The 20610-nt window shown below is 53.3% G+C and overlaps 3 protein-coding genes across 4 annotated transcripts in view; 1 reads left to right on the top strand and 2 right to left on the bottom strand.

Moving 5' to 3' along the window:
- TSPEAR (thrombospondin type laminin G domain and EAR repeats) overlaps positions 1-20610 on the bottom strand; it is a 159395-nt gene that overhangs the window by 118559 nt on the left and 20226 nt on the right. The window lies entirely within an intron of this gene.
- LOC123610480 (keratin-associated protein 12-2-like) lies at positions 1583-2275 on the top strand. The gene has a single exon (XM_045501162.1). The coding sequence runs from the start codon at positions 1646-1648 to the stop codon at positions 2015-2017; it is 372 nt and encodes a 123-aa protein (XP_045357118.1). The 5' UTR covers positions 1583-1645; the 3' UTR covers positions 2018-2275.
- LOC123610482 (keratin-associated protein 12-1-like) lies at positions 14598-15382 on the bottom strand. Its single transcript, XM_045501165.1, has one exon. It carries the CDS (start codon positions 15153-15155, stop codon positions 14868-14870), a length of 288 nt encoding a protein of 95 aa, XP_045357121.1. The 5' UTR covers positions 15156-15382; the 3' UTR covers positions 14598-14867.

The raw sequence follows: 20610 nt of genomic DNA, 5'->3' as shown, positions 1-20610 counted from the left end.
ATTGCAAGAATAACAATGAGGGAGTCCCAGCTTTGTGCCGGGTGTTGTGCTAAGCATCTCACGTGGATCGTCTCATAAGTGATTAGTTATCGGTCCCTGCCACCACTCGAGGGGCAGGTGTGCCCCACTTACACGGATGTGCAATTAGGTTCGGAAGGATTCCGTGCTGTGTGCACGTTCTCATCGCTGCGGCTAAGCAGCAGGAATTGGAAGCTGCTGGGTTTCACTCTGGAGTCCGTGGTCCTCACCATTGGGCCAAATTATGCTAGGGCTTTGGGGGGTTTCTGAGTTTCTTGGAGCTGTTAGGTAGAAGCATATCTATTAGGTAGAAGGTATCTATTTTTTTAATAGATCAAATTTGGGTATTTTGTCCATTATTCAAAACATTCTTGTGCTTCAGTATCATTCTCTTCTCCTTCTTGTGTTGAACTTGCTTGTTGTTCGACTTCCCGATATTGTCCCAGGGACCCTCTTCGTTTTTCATAATTCTGTTCTCTCTTCTTCGGACTGGATGATTCCTCCCGACGTGTCTTCAAGTTGACATTGTCTTTCTTCTTCTGTCGGCCCAGGACTGGGATGCCTGGACCCCCAGCTGCACGGTCTGAACCCGTCCGCCCGCACCTAAAGACGAGCATCCACACTGTTCTCGTCCATGCTTCCCGCTGCTCCTGGAGCATGCCCATCCTGCAGCGGTGTCGTTAACACTCCCACGGCTGCCTCTGCTTGGAACACCGCCTCCCGACCCCTCCGCATCACCCAGGAGCCAGCTCAGCGTCGCCTCCACACAGAGGCCCCCAACCACCCACCAACACCCCATTACTCTCTACCTGCTGAGCCTGCTTTCCTTTCTGGGACTCGGCCCTCTCTGTAATTATTTCAGGCGTTGATTTGTACGCACTCATGTATCCATTGCCCCGGAAGGCCCATGAGGCTAGGACATCTCTAGAGCCAGCACAAAGTATATGTCTGTTGCACGAACAAATCGATGATTACATAGATGGCTATAAGGCAGAAGTCGGTCACCTTTCTATAAAAGGAAGACAGTAAATGTTTCAGCCTTTGCAGTGACGTGGTCGGTCTCATAACCACTTCACATTACAGCGCGAGCCCTAGACGGCACGTAAGCAAACGAGCATGGCCGTTTCCAATAAAACTTTATTTGCCAAACAGGCGGCAGGCCACCTTTGTCCCACAGACTTCTCTGCTCCCCAGTTTGCAGATCCCTACTTTAATGTTTTCCCGTGCAAAATAAAAGCTCAAAACACATTATTGCCCCAAAGCCGCCACTGACGGCAAAAAGGAATAAAGGCTCGGTGCTGAGTCGAACCGGTGGCGCTCTGGGCACAGTATCGGCCTGGAGAAGTGACACGGACCCCAAGTAAAGTCGAACCAGGACGTCCTGTTTACAGAAGAAGAAACTGCCTCTAAGCTAAACTTAATTTACAGCGGAGCGTCACACGGGGGAGGGCGTCTCAGGACAAGAGGGTGTTGGGGAAACGTGGCGGAAACAGCCATGAGGAAGTCCACAGCTGTGCCTCTGGGTGGCCAGGACGCCCACGGCCCGGTATAAAGGCGGCCCAGGCAAGGAGCCTCCAGACGTCCCCGCCCTCCTCCCTCCCGGACACCGGCCGAGCCCCACGCCAACATGTGCCACACCAGCTGCTCCGCGGGCTGCCAGGCTTCCTGCGGCTCCTCCGGCCCCTGCCAGGCGTCCTGCTGTGTGCCCGTGAGCTGCAAGCCTGTGTGCGTGCCCGTGAGCTGCAGACTCGCCGTGTGCGTGCCCGTGAGCTGCAGGCCCGCGTGTGTGCCTTCCTGCCAGTCCTCCACATGCGTGCCCGTGAGCTGCAGACCCACCGTGTGCGTGCCCGTGAGCTGCAGGCCCGCGTGTGTGCCCTCCTGCCAGTCCTCCGTGTGCGTGCCCGTGAGCTGCAGACCCACGTGTGTGCCCTCCTGCCGGCCCTCCTGCCCCACCCTGGTCTGCAGACCTGTGTGCTGTAGCTCCCCGTGCTGCTTCTGACCAGGGGTCTCCTAACACCTGCTCCGGCGGCAGAGGGGGCCCCACCCGTGCCCCTCCGGTGAGGACCAAGTCTTCGCCGGGCCTCCGGTTCTGCGCGTGGCAGCTCAAACATTCCCGACGAATCGTCTGAACCCTGGGGCGAGGACGGAGCAGGACGAGCCGCATCCCCCTGTGACCCTGCGTGTCTCCGCCAGGGTCCTTCTCTGTCTCCGGCAGGGAACCCAGCCCGTGTGAGCCCAATAAATCGTGCCTTCCTGAGGCAGCTTGCCCCTGTCTTATTTTCACAGGCTTTGAAGCTCTTTCCTCGACGGCATATACAAACCATAAGCGCGGCCGCCCCTCCTCAAAGAGCCCCCTTTCCAACAGCTCAGCTGGAGGTGGGGGCTCCTCGGAGGCCGCAGGGGGGCGGTGCCATCCACACACCCACCACCGAGACTCACACTGCAGAAGGGGAAGTACAGGGGTAACCCGCCCCGCTGAACAGGGGCCGGGAATCGGGCCGGGCTCTGGGCCTGACGTGGTGCCTTCGAGGATCGCTGCAACAGGGAGGGCGGGGAAGCTCGCACAAACCCACCCCCACTACAAAGCGGAGTCTGGCCATCCCGGGGAGGAGCAGCCGGAAGTGAGGAAGCCTCGCCCTCCAAGACCCAGGCCCACGGGCCTGCTCAGGACTGACCCAGGGCCAGGACAACAGAGCCCTCCTGCCCCTGACTCGGCCTGGCCGGCGCGGCCGCAGGAGCAGCAGCGGTCACTGGGGGGAGGCAGGCATGTGGAGGGTCCCCTCCGCGGGCGGGGCACACAGGGGCTGCTGGAAACTTAGGGCAGAGCAAGAACTCTGCACCTCCAGCCCTCGCCCTACGCACACGGCACTGGAAGCCCAGCATGAAGGAGTCCGAAGTCTTAGTACCTTGAAGGTCATCGCAAGAACAGCAACGCCCAAGCCAAGGTCAACATCTGAGCAGGCTGATCGAAACTTACCCCCCACCACCCTGGGAACCTGACAGAAGAGACTCGCCCATTTCCAGGAAGAAACACTGGGTATGTCCCTTTCAATGAATACAGGATACCTGATGTTCAATCAAACATTAGAAGACATATTTTTAAAAAGCAAGGAAAAAACTCAATCCATTTTCTAAGAACAAAGCAATCAACAAAACTAGACTCAAAAATGACACAGATGGGGGCGCCTGGGTGGCGCAGTCGGTTAAGCGTCCGACTTCAGCCAGGTCACGATCTCACGGTCCGTGAGTTCGAGCCCCGCGTCGGGTTCTGGGCTGATGGCTCAGAGCCTGGAGCCTGTTTCCGATTCTGTGTCTCCCTCTCTCTCTGCCCCTCCCCCGTTCATGCTCTGTCTCTCTCTGTCCCAAAAATAAATAATAAAAACGTTGAAAAAAAAAATTTAAAAAAAAATGACACAGATGTTGGAGCTATCAGACAGAAACATTAAAATAATGATGTTGAGCAAAATGAGTTGGAGAAAGACAAATACTGTATGATCTCACTTATATGTGAATTCTAAAACACAAACCAAAGGAAAGAAAACAAAACAAAACAAGGTGGTAAATACAGAGAAGATACTGATGTTTTCCAGGGGTGGGGGGTGAAATGGGTATGGGGTCAAAAGATACAAATTTCAAGTTACAAAATTAAAAAGTCCTCAGGATGTAATGTATAGCATGGTGACTATAAAAAAAGTGTTTATATTTAAAGAAATTAGGGAGAGAAATGTAAATATGAAAACAGAGTAAATGTATTAAACTAGAAGAAATAGACTTGAGGGAAACAAAGAGAACTTCGAGAAATCAAAAAAGTCAAGTGATGGAAATTAAAAACTCCATGGACAACTTAAAACAGAATATTAGACACAGCTAAAGAGAGAATTAGAAAAATCAGAAGGCAGGTCCAAAGAAAGCATCCAGCATGCAGCAAAAAAGAGTCAAAGTGGCAAATAGGTAAGAGATGTTAAGAGATGCAAATACTTATGGAGGACACGTGTGGTAAATCCATAAATAAAAGCATGAGAATGACGAATATTAAATTTAGGATGATAATTACCTGTGGGGTGGAGTGAAGCACTGAATTGTGTGGTGCAAAGAAGGCTTCTAATTAATTAACTAACTGTGAATAATACATAAATTGGGTTCTTGGACCCAATTTTCATATAGGTGTGAGAAGGCTTCCCCACACCGCCAACAAACAGTGCTCTGGGACACCCTCCCAGGGTGTCTTGGAATTCAACTCAGTTCTGACACTACCTACTTGGAGACAGTGTCAGATCCCACAGGTTAATGGCTCAGTCCTAGAGACTGACCCCCACACCACTTCAGATGCCTGCAGCAAACTGAGCTTGTCACCTGTGTTTCTGACCAACCAGCTCCAGATCAGAGGTCCTTGGGTTCAACTGATTTGTTCAGAGCAGCTCACGGAACTCAGAAACAGCCAGATGGAAGGATGTGGAGGGTAAGGCGTGAGGAGAGCACGTGGGGCTTCCATGCCCTCCACGCTCACCATATCGCAATATAAAACAGATCAGATGGAAAACCAAAAGATTCCACCAAAACACTCCTAGAACTGAGCCATGAATTCAGCAAAGTTGCGGTATATAAAATCAATGCACAGAAATTGGTTGCATTCCTACACACCAATAATGTAGCAACAAAAAGAGAAATTAAGGAATCAATCCCATTTACAATTACACCAAAAACCATAAAATACTAGGAATAAACCTAACCAAAGAGGTGAGAAATCTATACACTGAAAACTATAGAAAGCTTATGAAAGAAATTGAAGACACAAAAAAATGGAAAAATATTCCATGCTGATGGATTAACAAATATTGTTAAAATGTCAATACTACCCAAAGCAATCTACACATGCAATGCAATCCTTATCAAAATAACACCAGCACTCTTCATAGAGCTAGAACAAACAATCCTAAAATTTGTATGGAACCAGAAAAGACCCCAAATAGCCAAAGCAATCTTGAAAAAGAAAACCAAAGCAGGAGGCAACACAATCCCGGACTTCAAGCTGTATCACAAATCTGTAATCATCAAGACAGTATGGTACTGGCACAAAAACAGACACTCAGATCAGTGGAACAGACTAGAGAACCCAGAAACGGACCCACAAACGTATGGCCAACTATTCTTTGACAAAGCCGGAAAGAATATCCAATGGAATAAAGACAGTCTCTTCATGCAGAAGAATGAACCTGGACACTTTCTTACACCAGACACAAAAAGAAACTCAAAATGGATGAAAGACCTAAACGTAAGACAGGAAGCCATCAAAATCCTAGAGGAGAAAACAGGCAGCAACCTCTTTGACCTCAGCTGTAGCAACTTCTTACTCACATCTCTGGAGGCAAGGGAAACAAAAGCAAAATTGAATTATTGGGACCTCATCAAAATAAAAAGCTTTTGCACAGTGAAGGAAACAATCAGCAAAACTAAAAGGCAACCGACAGAATGGGAGAAGATATTTGCAAACAACATATCGGATAAAGGATTAGTATCCAAAAATCTATAAAGAACTTATCAAACTCAACACCCAAAAAACAAGTGATCCAGTGAAGAAATGGGCAAAAGACATGAACAGACACTTTTCCAAAGAAGACATCCAGATGGCCAATAGACACATGAAAAAATGCTCCACATCACTCATCATCAGGGAAATAGAAATCAAAACCACAAGGAGATATACTCGGCAATCAAAAAAAAAAAAAAATGAAATCCTTCCATTTGCCACAACATGGATGGAACTAGAGTGTATTATGCTAAGTGAAATTAGAGAAAGGCAAATATCATATGACTTCACCCATATGAGAAATTTAAGATACTAAACAGGTGAACATAAGGAAAGGGAAGCAAAAATAATATAAAAACAGGGAGGGGGACAAAACATAAGAGACTCTTAAATATAGAGAACAGAGAGGGTTGCTGGAGGGGCTTGGGGGGGGGGATGGCTAAATGGGTAAGGGGCATTAAGGAAGACACTTGTTGGGATGAGCACCGGGTGTTATACATAGGGGATGAATCACCGGAATCTACTCCTGAAATCATTGTTGCACTAGATGCTAACTAACTTGGATGTATATTAAAAAATGAATAAAAATAAACAAAATATGTAAATAAAACCCAATTAGGAAGACCAGTAGGAACCCTGCATTCATGTGAGCAGAACATTACTACCTTTTATGTGCTTCTGTACGTGGAGGCATTGCTTGTTAGTTAGTTGGACTTTTTTGTATAGAGAATACTTTTCAGGGGCGCCTGGGTGGCTCAGTCAGTTAAGCATCTGACTTCAGCTCAGGTCATGATCTCACAGTTCGTGAGTTCGAGCCCCGCGTCGGACTCTGCACTGACAAATGAGACTGTTTGCAGCCAGCGAGGCCGAGCGCGCGGGTTTGGCTGCCGTGCTGCCCTCACTGCTGCGCCCGGGATGTTGGGCCAGAGCCATGAGGGAGCACTCCTGGGTCAGCGCCACCGCGGGGAGACCGGCACCAAGCTGGCACAGGGTACGGCGGAGCCCGGCTGGGCCGTTCCCCTCGGCTCCCTGGGCCGGCGCTTTCTGCCACCGATCTGCCCTTGGCCGAGAGCAGCGCGGCCTTCTCGCCTGAGCACAGCGCCTACAGCCTCCTTGGCCAGTGTCCCGAGGAGCGCCTGTGGCCATCAGCACCGCGGGGCTGTGGTGCTCCTGGCGCGTTTCCCTTGGGGACGGAGAGGAGCAGGACACCGCCGCGGGGCCCTTCCCTGGCCCTGACACCACATCTGCCCCGGGGCCCGGGGTGGACGGCTGTGTGCCATCAGGCCGGGTGAAGGTGCCGCTGCAGACAGAACACAGGAGGCCGCGGAGGGACGTGTGCCAGGAGCAGGTGCACCGTGCTGTGCGCTCACGGCCGCACCCTGTTCTGAGCTTCTCCCGGCGGGCCGGGCCTCCTTCCCCTTCCCCTCACTCGCACGGCGGCCCAGCGCCCCCATCCACGAGGCGCGGCGGCGTCAAGAGCCCCGCTGCACGGGCGGCCGGAGCTGGGTTTGAGCGGCAGCCCTGCCATCTACAGACTGTCACCTGGGACAGCCCCTCCGCAGCCTCCGCGTCCCCATCTGTGACGGGGGTGCTTGCCAGTGCCCGGCTCCGGAGGCCGTCGTGGGTGCTCAGCGAGACGCCACGCGCCGTGAGCTCAACGCCAGTCCTGGCGCACCTCTCCAGAGGCACACACCTGCAGTCCGGGCTTTTCAGAGTCGACACAACTACAGAAGCAGAAGCGTGAGCTCGCGACGCAGATGCGAAACGCGTGAGCGCACACGTCCGTGAGGGCAAAGCGCCACAGAGACAGCAGCCGCCCGAGAACGTCACACTGTAGAAATCCCACCACAGACGTTGAATATGTGAGCTTCAAACGGGTGAAACTAAAAGATGAAACAAGAAACATGAAAGAGGAAGAAGGTTCCATTTTTTTTTTAAGATACGTGCACTCGGGAGAACCAAATGTAACCTCTAAAGCTAAAACGGGTAAAACCACTGAAGCGAAAGCCCTCTGCGTGGAGAGACGGCGGGGCGGGTGCACTGCCACGGGCTGCCACGAGCCACAGCGCTGAGCTGCAGGGACCCCGTGAGGACAAAGCGTGGCCCGGAGACTTGGAAGATAGACGGAGAAGGTCCGGTAGTCAATTAATTGCTCTTCCAGAGGAAGAGACCAGAGAGAACTAGGGGCAGAAGCTGTCTTCGAGGGGCGATGAAGGACCTCCTCGGGTCCCCAAGAGCAGCACAGGCAAGTGCAAGAGGCCCAAGTGCCCCCCACATGACGAGCACCGGGAGTTCTCAGGACAGAATGTGCTGGAAGCAGCCAGAGAACAGCCCAGCTTGCCCACGGGGAGCGGCTGCAGTGGGCTCCATAGCTGCACACGAGGAGGCGGTGAGGCAGACGGAAAGGTCCGCGTACCTCCCTCCACCTCCATGCACGTTCCCGGGCAAGCTCACTCATCAGCAGTGTACACACAGGAGCACCTGCAGGACGCCCCCAGGGAGGAGGACCAGACCCAGGGCGAACCATCGGGGAGGCGGAGCGGGGCAGTGACTTAAGAAGCTGGTAGATATGTGGATAAACAAATATTAACCGAGGAGAATAGCAGCAATGCTAATTAGTGGGATTAGAAAAAATTTAAAGGCAAACCAGAGCCCTGGACAGACGATGCCGGTAAGCTGGAGGGAATCTGCTTTATGTACAGGTGAGAAGGGCCGTGACTGATGCCAGACCACATGAGGGATGCTCACGGAGATCCTAAGGACCGCCAATCAAAGAATAGAAAGCATAGGAACTTCAGAACCAGAGAAGACAGAAAACAAAAGGAAACTTGTAAAATGTCAATGTGACGTTTGAGAAGCAGCATGGAAAGGTGGGGCAAAGACGATCACAAAATAAGATGATAGAAATATATTCAAATATATTAGTGATCATAATAAATATAAATAGACTAAACTCTCCAGTTAAAAAACAGAGATCGAATCTTTTAGAAACGAAATTCAGCTCTGTGCTGTTGTGGTCTGAGTCAGGGTACAGGCTGGACCCCTCCCTCGGGGCAGCACTGGGCCTCTGCCCAGGTGTCCGCGAGGCTCACTGGACATGGCCACGCTCCTTGCTTGCGCCCTGTCTATGGCAACTCGTGCTGCAACAGCAGGGCTTCGTGGTTGCAGCAGCAACCGGGAGGCCCACAGGCTGCAGACAGCTGCTGCCTGGTCCTTTACCTAAAAAGGGTGCCAACCCCTGGTCCAGAGCACGCAGACAGAAAGGTTGAAAGTGAACAGAGAACAAGAGACACCTAGCAAACACTAACCCAAAACATCTAGTACAACTATTTTAATAGACAACACGTACTTGAGGGTAGAAAGCACCATTACTGATGAAGAGAATGTCTCATTTGTGATGATAAAATCCAACTCCCCAGAAAGACAGAATGATCCTGACCTTCTATGTACCACAAAGTATAGCCTCAAATATCAATGTCTGGTGCATTCCAAGGAGGAGTGACAGCTCCTGTCACAGGGAGACTGTGAGACACTGTCCTCAAACATGACAGGGGCAAGCAGAAAAAGGACATCAATGGTCAACATATTCAGAATTCGGCAAGTGGCAAATACTTTTCTTTAGCTATAGATGAGACACAGTATTTTGTCTCAAAAACCTCCCAATACACGGTAAGATAGCGTGTATTTTATTTTCAGGTTAAACATTATATTCATGTATTTCATTGTGGCCTAAAAAGCTGAGCTCATGGTGTATATACACTGACTCCTTTATACCTGTCAACAAAGAATTTCAATGAGACTGAAAAAAAAACTGGTTTCTGCCATAATGAATGAGGCTCAGCCACAGCAGGTCAGAAATATGAATTTATTGTCACTGTAAAACAAGGGGCTGGGATTTCCCTGTTGGCTTCCTTCCACTCTACGACATACTGAAAGCATCTGTGCTCGGTTTTCCGAAGATTTTCTATGGAGAGTGTCATGGAAATGTTGTTAAAGTTACTCAGTACAGAAATAGCAAAATCATAGGCAGAAATTAATGGAATAGAAAATAATCACACCACACAGCTCAACAAAGCCAAGGATGATTCTATGAAAAAACAACTATGTGACAAGACTGGCCAGTGGAATAAACAAGAAAGCACAAATAAAGACTATTAGGAAATTAGGGATAAAAAATGCGACAGGACTACAGATATAATGGAGATTTTTTAAATAACGACTATTATGAACAACTTAATCCCAATAAAATCTCTAAAAATATGTAACTTTCCCAAATTAGCCATTTAAAACTTGAATAACTTTGAACCATTAAAGAAATTGACTCAGGGGGCGCCTGGGTGGCTCAGTCAGCTAAGCGTCCAACTTCAGCTCAGGTCGTGATCTCGTGGTCTGTGAGTTCGAGCCCCGCGTCGGGCTCTGTGCTGACAGCTCAGAGCCTGGAGCCTGCTTCGGAGTCTGTGTCTCCCTCTCTCTCTGCTCCTCCCCCGCTCACATTCTGTCTCTCTCTCAAATATAAACAAACATTAAAAATTTTTTTAATGTTTAAAAGTGTGCACAGTTTATGATGCCTTGTAAATGTTAAAAACCACTAAGGAATATAACACATTGTCCCAGAACATGGGTGAAGAAACACCCTGCGGTGACCACCCCAGCCTCAAGTAGGGTTCCTGTGGGGGGCGCTAGGGAGGCCTTTCTAACCCAGTAAAACTCTTTTCCCTTCTCTGGACTCTGCCGGCAGCCTTTTCTCACCATGTGCCTCTCACACGGCAAAGTAGCCAAAGGTTCCCAAACCGGCGTCCTGTGTCCTGTGTCCCGCCTACACTGTGAGCTTCACGGGAATTCCCATCAGCCAGTGTGACAAGGGACCCGATAAAGCACAGCGCAGTGTGTGAGTGCCGTGTGTGTGTGTGTGTGTGCATGTGCATGCATGTGTGTGCCCTTGTGTGCACCTGTGCGTACATGTGTGCCCTGTGTGTGCCCACACGTGTATGTGTGTGTGCCCTTGTGTGCAGCTGGGTGTGTGTGCACATGTGTATGCACACGTGCGTGCCCCGTGAGGTGCGGGTGGCCCTGTGTATGACAGTCCTCCTGCCCTGCCCTCGCCTGCACGCCTGTCCCTTTTGGTGCCCCCACCTGCTGCAGGACATCCATTCCCGGCCTCCAAGTCCTGGAGGAACCACTCCGGTCACATCAAGGAGCCCAGCGAGATCTGTCCCGTCCCGACCCACACCAGCCTCCCCTCTCCACACACCTCCTTCCCGGGGCGGGTGGAAACACAGCCCACAGGCCCCGTTTCAGCCTTGCTCATTTTCTTCCCTTTATCGTGGCTTTGAAGAAAATCGCACTTTCCTGGAGGACCTTTTCCTAATTAATACATTTGTCAGATTTCCGTTCTCCTCTTTGGTTTCTCATGTTGTAAAACCTCATTCCTAAGACATGCCCGATGTGGAAAAGCAGCACCAGAGAACAGAGGCTCCGAGTGGCCTGAGGGTCCCATAGGCTCTGAGCAGGCTGAGTGGGGCCTCTGAGGAGGAGCTTCAGGGGGTGCTGTTATGTCACTGTCCACACCCCATCTCTACTCTGTGGGTTTCACCTCCCACTGCTGGCTGGGGAAACCAGATGCCTCGTGCATGTGTGTGCATGTGTGTACGAGGGATATACACTGGTGTGTGCACGGTGCATACATATATACTGTGTGTGTGTGCATACATACATAATATGCAAGTACGTGGGTGCATGTATACATACATCCGAGTCAACTGGCTCAGTTTACCAAAGTCCCCCAAATTCAAACAATGTAATAGGTTCCAGTCCGTGCAGCTAAAAGGTCGTAAAAGCAGTTCTGCAGCTCTAAGTTGATCACCTGTCCCTAAGGAAGACTAAAGGGGCTGGAAATCTCAGACGGCCAGTAGCGAGACTGCCCTTGGAAGTACTGGTGCCTCCAGGACTCAAAAGCCACATCCACAGAACCAGAAAAGACCCCAAACAGCCAAAGGAATCCTGACAAAGAAAACCAAAGCTGGAGGCATCACAATCCCAGACTTCAAGCTGTATTAGAAAGCTGTCATCATCAAGACAGTATGGTACCGGCACAAGAACAGACACTCCGACCGATGGAACAGAATAGAGAACCCAGACATGGACCCACAAACGTATGGCCAACTCATCTTTGACAAAGCAGGAACGAATATCCAATGGAATAAAGACAGTCTCTTCAGCAAGTGGTGCTGGGAAAACTGGACAGCGACATGCAGAAGAATGAACCTGGACCGCTTTCTTACACAAAAATAAAAATATACAAACATAAACTCAAAATGGATGAAAGACCTAAATATGAGACAGGAAACCATAAAAATGCTAGAGGAGAAAATAGGCAGCAACCTCTTTGACCTCGGCCTCAGCAATTTCTTACTTGACATGTCTCCAGAGACAAGGGAAACAAAAGCAGAAATGAACTATCAGGACCTCATCAAGATAAAAAGCTTCTGCACAGTGATGGAAACAATCAGCAAAACTAAAAGGCAACCGACAAAATGGGAGAAGATATTTGCAAACGACATGTCAGATAAAGGATTAGTATCCAAAATCTATAAAGAACTTCTCAAACTCAACACCCGAAAAACAAATATCCAGTGAAGAAATGGGCAAAAGACATGAACAGACACTTCACCAAAGAAGACATCCAGATGACCAACAGACACATGAAAAAATACTCCACATCACTCATCATCAGGGAAATAGAAATCAAAACAACAATGAGATACCACCTCACACCTGTCAGAATGGCCAACATTAACGACTCAAGAAACAACAGGTGTTGGCGAGGATGTGGAGACAGGGGAACCCTCTTGCACTGCTGGTGGGAACGCAAACTTGTGCAGCCACTCTGGAAACAGTATGGAGGTTCCTCAAAAAGTTGAAAATAGACCTACCCTACGACCCAGTAATCACACTACTGAGTATTTACCTGAAGGATACAAAAAATGCTGATTCAAAGGAGCACACGCATCCCGATATTTATAGCAGCACTATGGACAACAGCCAAATTATGGAAAGAGTCCAAATGTCCATCCAGTGACGAATGGATAAAGAAGATGTGGTGTGTATATATATATATATATATATATATATATATATATATATATATAATGGAATACTACTCAGCAATGAAAAAGAATGAAATCTTGCCATTTGCAACTACATGGTTGGAGCTAAAGTGTATTTTGCAAAGTGAAATAAGTCAGTCAGAGAGAGACACATACTGTATGATTTCACTCATATGTAGAAACAAAACAGATGAACACATATGAAGGGGGTGAAGAGAAGAGAGGGAAACAAACCACGGAGACTCTTTAAAAAAATTTTTTTTACCATATATTCATTTTTGAGAGACAGAGAGACAGAACATGAGCACGGGAGGGGCAGAGAGAGAGAGAGGGAGACACAGGATCCAACAGGCTCCAGGCTCTGAGCTGTCAACACAGAGCCCGACAAGGGGCTCAAACCCATGAACCAGGAGATCGTGACCTAAACTGAAGTCAGACACTTAACCAACCGAGCCCCCCGGGCACCCCCACAAGAGACTCTCAATGACAGAGAACGAGCTGGGGGGGAATGGAGGGAGGTGGGGGGGGAGGAGCTAAGTGGGTGATGGGCACTGGGGAGGACACTTGTGATGAGCTCTGGGTGTTGTATGTAAGGGATGAACCAAAGAATTCTACTCCTTGAAACCAATAGTGCACTGCATGTTAACTAAAATTTAAATAAAAAAAAAAAAGAGCCACATCCAGAGAGCTGACCTGCCTCCCGGCCCCCGCTGGCCTCCTCGGGAGCTCAGGGACAACGGGGCCTGGGGGTGGGGTCGGGCAGGATCCAGGTACTGTGACATCTAGTCACCGCAGAGCTGGGTGAGAAGGAAGGACTGAGGCTCCGGAGGCCATCCCTGGGGTGGGAGGGCAGCCGGGCTCCTGTCCGCAGCGCAGGCCTCTCGACCTCAGCTGGGAGCAAAGCCGGGGGCGGTGGGGGCGGGGGGGAGGTGGCGGCAGACTAGACCGCCGGTGGGTCACAAACGCACCCACTTCTCCGACTCAGAAAATTCATTACAAAACAACCCCCAGAAACCAGGCATGAAGGTGCAGTGGCTTTGGACACAAGGTGGGTGAGAAGCTGGTGTCCCTGCCTCTCCACCGTTGCCTGGGGCTTGCAACAGGTGCGTGTTCCTGGGGGGGGGGGGGGGGCAGGCTCCCATGCACCTGCCCACCAGCCTGAGACACTGCCAGACAGACAGAGAGCCTTGCCGGGGGACGGGCGGTCGGCTGCCCCAAACGGAAAGGTCACAGGTGCCAAAGGAGGGCATGGACAGTCCACGGCCAGGCCCCCCGGTCCCCCGTTCCCTCGGCACCCACACCTGCCCATCTACGGGAGCAGGTTTCACCCGAAGCAGCCCCAGCATGGAGCAGGCGGGAAGGGTCAAGAGGACACACGACACGACACGGGACCCGAGAGAAATCCGAGCAACAGTGCTCGGAGTGAAGAAAGTGAGTCCGAGGCCAGGAGTGCAGGACAAGACCTTCCGACGTCCCTCAGGGCCCTGCATGAGAAAACACGCGCTTCAGGGCCACGCAGAGGTGACTCCGCTCTCTTTTAGAAGGTAGCACACGATTCTAACAGCGGTTTCCCTGAGAAGCCCGGGGTGAATTACCGACGGTGCTCTAGTTTCCACGTTGGGTAGTGGGTTCGTGGGGTTTATTATAATAACAACTGATCATCAGTCAATTAACACTGGGCCGCACGCGGACCAGCGACACAAGTGAATCATGACCTGAGGGCCGGAACTGACAGCCAGGGGAAGGAAGAGCAGCCTTGGAAAAGGGCGAGTCGCTGGCCGCAGCCACACGCACCAGGCCACGGATCACGGGGGCCTGAGGCCGGCGGCCACTCCCTCCACCGGGAGCCCCCAGCGCGGACGAGCCACCTTGAGGAGGGGATTAGCCCTCCCCGCTCCGTAGTGCCGACTCAGTGGGCAGGACACGCAGAAACAGAGAGACAGGAGTAGAAAGCTGCCTCAGGAAGGCACGATTTATTGGGCTCACACGGGCTGGGTTCCCCGCCGGAGACAGAGAAGGACCCTGGCGGAGACACGCAGGGTCACAGGGGGATGCGGCTCGTCCTGCTCCGTCCTCGCCCCAGGGTTCAGACGATTCGTCGGGAATGTTTGAGCTGCCACGCGCAGAACCGGAGGCCCGGCGAAGACTTGGTCCTCACCGGAGGGGCACGGGTGGGGCCCCCTCTGCCGCCGGAGCAGGTGTTAGGAGACCCCTGGTCAGAAGCAGCACGGGGAGCTACAGCACACGGGTCTGCAGACCAGGGTGGGGCAGGAGGGCCGGCAGGAGGGCACACATGTGGGTCTGCAGCTCACGGGCACGCACACGGAGGACTGGCAGGAGGGCACACACGCGGGCCTGCAGCTCACGGGCACGCACACGGCGAGTCTGCAGCTCACGGGCACACACACGGGCTTGCAGCTCACGGGCACACAGCAGGACGCCTGGCAGGGGCCGGAGGAGCCGCAGGAAGCCTGGCAGCCTGCGGAGCAGCTGGTGTGGCACATGTCGGCGTGGGGCTCGGCCGGTGTCCGGGAGGGAGGAGGGCGGGGACGTCTGGAGGCTCCTTGCCTGGGCCGCCTTTATACCGGGCCGTGGGCGTCCTGGCAACACGGGACACAACAGTTGTCTTCCTGGTTTGAGCTGCTTCCGGGCCGTCTCCCAGGACTTAGTTTTCTGTTGCACGTGCTTTGTTTGTTTGGCGCTCGCCCGCGTGACTAACTGCCCCTCCCCACGCTCGTGTTGCACTTGGAAACCTGCCCGAGTGTCTTACTGGCGCCTCGTTCCTCACCATTTCACACGAGCTACGTTTGCGTGAATCTGAAAACGCAGACCTCCCGACCTCCCTCTGTGCGCGATGACGTCCCCGAACAGCCTCTGCCCGTCAGGAAGGCTCCGGGGCAGACACGGGGAGATCGAGAGTGTCGGGCTCACGTCCGAGTGTCCCAGAAGCTGGAGGTCACACGGCGGCCGGTACACGGGAAGGACACGGTGACCACTGGCCCACAGCACGGGTGTGGACTGAGGGCACGGGTCACGGAGAACTCCTGGCGGGCAGTGACCTCTGATCCTCGTCGTGAGAAAAACCTCATCATTAGAGAAGCAGGCTGCACAAAGCCAAGGCATCCGCTGCACAGGGGTGCGGCCCTACAGGAAGCAGGGGCGTCCCCGAGAAGCGCGTGAGGGCCGGGGGGCCGCGGATGGACGGACACACAGGGTCACTTGGGACCCGGGTGACGGGCTGAGTCAGCGGTGGGTCTTTCTCTCCTCCCTGGGGCTCTCGCCTGACGTCTCGGGCCTGAAAGCCGGCCTGTAGGAGCACTCCCCACCCTCCTCGGGGCTCTGGCCTGTGAACTCCAGAGAGCGCCTTTGGACGACCTCCATACCTTTCCTACAAAGAATCCGAGGTCTCTCCTGCCACCTGCATGCCCCCCGCCCCGCCGACAGTGAGAACACCCCGAGAACTTGATGGCGTTTCTGAAAACGCTTCTGCAGGAGGCTGCTGCATCACAAGACTCAGGACCGGTTTACAAGAATTTTCTGGCGCACGGCCCCAAAGATGGACACACAGCTCAGGGAGGTGCAGGCACCCCCACAGAGGCACGCACATCCGGGCCCCGACAAACACTCGTGGGCCTCCCTGTTTGTTAGGGAGACACCGCTCCCCACTCCGAGGTCTCCTCCGTGAGGACAGACGTCCGTCAGTGTTCCCCCCCTCCCCTCCCCTCGCCCCTCCCCTCCCCCCCGCCCCCCCCCCCCCCCCGCTCCACTCCTTTCTGCTTGCAGACTCTGGGGCCCGCCCGCCTGCAGAGAGCGTCGGCTGGGGTCTGCCTGGACAGGGCAATCTCAGCGTAAAACCGTGACCTCTTTTGGGCAGGGGGTGTCATCTACGGTTTTCCAGGACAGGCTGTGCCTGACAGGAGTCTGCCTGGTTCTGTCTCAGCAGCCACACACCTAGCCACGTCCTCCAACCGTTCTAGCGGCGATAGGTGGGTAAGAGAGCCTGGTAGCTGCCTGTCTCCGTGGGGCCCACACCGAGGCAGACAGGAATGACACCTGCAGGGCTCCTCAGGAACCTCCCAGAACAGACGAGTGTTGAGTCTGGAGAACGGAACGATACCGGGGAAACCCGCGGAGCGCTGGTAGTCTAGCGCTCCCTCAACGACACGACCCAAGAACAGCGACGAGCCTTCCGTCTTCGGGCACAGACCGGCTGCTGAGAGGAAGCGTGCACACGTGCTCTGCCCAGGCCAGCGTCCCGAAGGCCGTTCAGTGGGCTGGGGTTTTCGCAGAACACGACGGCCCGCTTGCCGAGGAGGAAGGCCCCCCGCGCTCGGGCAGCAGAAGCAGCTAGAATCCCAGGAGTGGGGCATCAGGAGGGAGGGAACGTGCGTGAGTCTGCGTGAGAGGCTGCTGTAAATGTGTCCAAGGTGGCAGGGCTGTCTGCGCTCGGGGCAACACCACCGGAGGCTTAACATTGAGCGTGTGCCGCAGGACGGAGGGGGAGCCCCCACATGCTGCTAGGACCCCACACAGTCAGGCGTCCGGAGCAGCGACCAGACCCACAGGAAGCCCTACTCTGGGCCTGCCCCAACAAAGCCAACCGGTGGCAACATTTCCAGAGAAGACGGTTGGGATTCGACCCCCACCAAGACAAGGAGCTTAGTAATCCCCCTGGGCTTCCCACATATCCACCCTGAGCAGGTGTAAAACTCACTCAAGTTCAACATGATCAATTAATAACTGGCGATCACCCAGAACCAAAGTGAGTAGGCAGGAAAAGAGAATGCAGGCCTTCTAAATGTATCACCATAATTAATTGTAATATACAACAACAAAACCACTGGCCACAAAAGGCAGAGAAAATGCAATCCACCAGTTAAGGAAAAAAAATCAATCAATAGTCGTGAAACCCGAGATGGCCCGGACAGCGGCTGGGCAATGACTGTGGAGCAGCGACTGTAGATGTTTCAAGAATCCAAGGAACAGGTGTTCGAAGAATTAAAGGAAAATATTACTTTTGTGAGTGAATGGGCACGGAATGTTAGCAGGTAAATGGAAACTGCTTTAAAAACCGGGAATTCGAACCGAGAAGCACGGCACTTGGAAATGAAATATCCACTGGGAGGTCCCGACGGCGGACCGACGACGAAAGTCATAGCGTGTGAGAGTGAATCCACGTCGAGGGAAATTATCTAACCTGCAGGAGAAGCGAGAGTGAGGAAAAAATGAGAAGAGCCTGTGAGCCAGTATCTGACAGTCTAACACACAGGTAAGGTCACCCTCGGGAGGAGGGGTGGAATCAACGCACAACAATGCGCTGAACACACGATGCACGAGCTTCCAAAACCTGGTTTTAAAAAAAGACACCAGGGGCGCCTGGGTGGCGCAGTCGGTTAAGCGTCCGACTTCAGCCAGGTCACGATCTCGTGGTCCGTGAGTTCGAGCCCCGCGTCGGGCTCTGGGCTGATGGCTCAGAGCCTGGAGCCTGTTTCCGATTCTGTGTCTCCCTCTCTCTCTGCCCCTCCCCCGTTCATGCTCTGTCTCTCTCTGTCCCAAAAATAAATATAAACGTCGAAAAAAAAAAAATTAAAAAAAAAAAAAAAAAGACACCAGGGGCGTCTGGGGGGGGGGCCGCTGGGGCTCAGTGTGTTGAACCTCCGACTTCAGCTCAGGTCACGACCTCACGGATCATGGGTTCGAGCCCCGCGTCGGGCTCTGTGCTGACAGCTCGGAGCCTGGAGCCTGCTTGGGATTCTGCGTCGCCTTCTCTGCCCCTCCCCCGCTCACGCTCTGTCTCTCCAAAATGAATAAACGTCAAAAAAAATTAAAACAAATAAAAAAGAAGGAGAAGGAAGCTGCTGACTTCTCATCAGAAGCGGCACAGAAGCGGCAATGGCGTTGAGGTGCTGGGGACAAGCACTGCCCGTCGAGAGCTCCATGGATAGCAAAAAAGAAGTCCTTGGAAACCGGGTGAAGCGAAACATTTCAGAGAAAGGGAAGTAAAGTGGCCCCCGCAGGAGGAAGCGCTGCAGGGGGGCAGGGAAGGTGGGGCGGGCTGAGCCCGCGGGTGGGAAGAGGGAGCATGAGGGCAGATGCGGGAGGAGCATGCAGACAGGAAGAGGGAGAACTGCGGGGGAGAACGCAGGCGGGAAGAGGGAGCACAGGGGCAGACGGGGGGGGGGGGGGGGGGGGGGGGGGGGAGTGCGCAGGCGGAAAGAGGGAGCACGGAGGCAGATGGGGAGAGCGCTTAGGCGGGAAGAGGGAGCACTAGGAGGGAGGAGGGAGAACGCAGGTGGGAAGAGGGAGCACGAGGGGGGGCGGATGGGGGGAGTGCACAGGTGGGAAGAGGGAGCACGAAGGTGGATGGGGGGTGAGCGCCAGCTGTGTGCCCAGCTCCTGCCAGCTGGCCTGCTGCGTGCCCGTGAGTGGCAAGGCTGTTGTGTGTGTGACCCCCTCCTGCCAGTCCTCCGGGTGCTGCCGGCCCTCCTGCCCCACCCTGGTCCTCAGGCCTGTTCCCTGCGGCACCCCTAACTGCAGCTGCAAATCACCCAGAGCGTGAGCTCTCCCGCCACATCTCATGATGGAATCCCCGACGGGGCCGCACTCCACAGACGCTAGAATCCCCACCTAGTGTCTTATCCGTGAGAGCTCAGGAGCTATTAAAAATCCCTCTCTCGGGGCGCCTGGGTGGCGCAGTCGGTTAAGCGTCCGACTTCAGCCAGGTCACGATCTCGCGGTCCGTGAGTTCGAGCCCCGCGTCGGGCTCTGGGCTGATGGCTCAGAGCCTGGAGCCTGTTTCGAATTCTGTGTCTCCCTCTCTCTCTGCCCCTCCCCCTTTCATGCTCTGTCTCTCTCCGTCCCAAAAATAAATAAAACATTGAAAAAAAAATTAAAAAAAAAAAAAAAATCCCTCTCTCTGCTCAGCGCTGTGTCTTTCTGTGAGTGTTCCCCAAAGCCGTTTCTCCCTGTCACCTGTCCCCTTGGACAAGCCGATGTCTGAGTACGAGTCCTGTCTTGGGTGGCCTCCTGGGGCGGTCACGCCCCTCGGCATGCTGGGGAGCCCCTCTGACAGAAGCGGCGACCAGGCCGTCAAACCTGACGGGGCCTCCCTTCCCCCCATTTCAAGCGAGGACCTTCGTGCTGGGCTCCTCAGGGCCTAGAAACTGCGCAACAAAGGGTAAGGGATGGAGGGGGGGCACCGCCTGAGTGACCGTGGCTGCTCACAGTCACGTGCGGGCTTTCCAGAGCAAGGAGGGGTGCCTGCGGACTCCGTCGGTTAAGCGTCCGACTTCGGCTCAGGGCATGATCTCGCGGTCTGTGAGTTCAAGCCCCGCGTCGAGCTCTGTGCTGACAGCTCGGAGGCTGGATCCTGCTTCGGATTCTGTGTCTCCCTCTCTCTCTGCCCCTCCCCTGCTCACGCTCTTTCTCTGTCTCAAAAATAAACATTAAAAAAAGTATACTAAAAAAAAGTTTGTACCGAAGAGCCAAGGTGACAGGGACACAGATTTCAGCTCAAAGAACAAAAAGTTCCCTAAAAGCCAGAGCTGCCCTGCAAAATAACAGGCACCTGGGGACCGTCCTGGCTTCCGGGCACCGAAGCCTTGAAGACGAGGTCTGTTTCTTCCACTCTCTCAATAACAGACAGAACTGCAGTCAACCCACACGCCCATCAACAGGGATGGATAAACACCATGACAGTCACACGAATCAGCAGAGGACCGCACTGTTTAGTCTCAGCAACACGGTGTTGGTGAGCAGAGTCGGGCAGAGAGCGCCCACCACACGACTGTGTCTAAGTGAGGCTCTACGACAAGCCGAACTACGTTACATGTGTAATTGCCAGAACATGGGCTGCTTCTGGGGGGTTCGGGTAAACTGACCAGGTGGAAGAGGACATTTGGGGAGGACCGTTAGGGCCGGGGCCAAAAGGGTTGGGCACAGGCTGTGTCCAGAGCCCCG

This window comes from Leopardus geoffroyi, chromosome C2 (genome assembly GCF_018350155.1).
Source record: "Leopardus geoffroyi isolate Oge1 chromosome C2, O.geoffroyi_Oge1_pat1.0, whole genome shotgun sequence".
Taxonomy (NCBI): domain Eukaryota; kingdom Metazoa; phylum Chordata; class Mammalia; order Carnivora; family Felidae; genus Leopardus; species Leopardus geoffroyi.
The sequence above is the reverse complement of the archived record's forward strand: the minus strand, read 5'-3'. Positions and strand labels throughout refer to the sequence as shown.

Bases quoted from the DNA above. Each gene is read 5' to 3' on its own strand.
- LOC123610480 (XM_045501162.1), top strand. From the start codon at position 1,646: ATGTGCCACACCAGCTGCTCCGCGGGCTGCCAGGCTTCCTGCGGCTCC.
- LOC123610482 (XM_045501165.1), bottom strand. From the start codon at position 15,155: ATGTGCCACACCAGCTGCTCCGCAGGCTGCCAGGCTTCCTGCGGCTCC.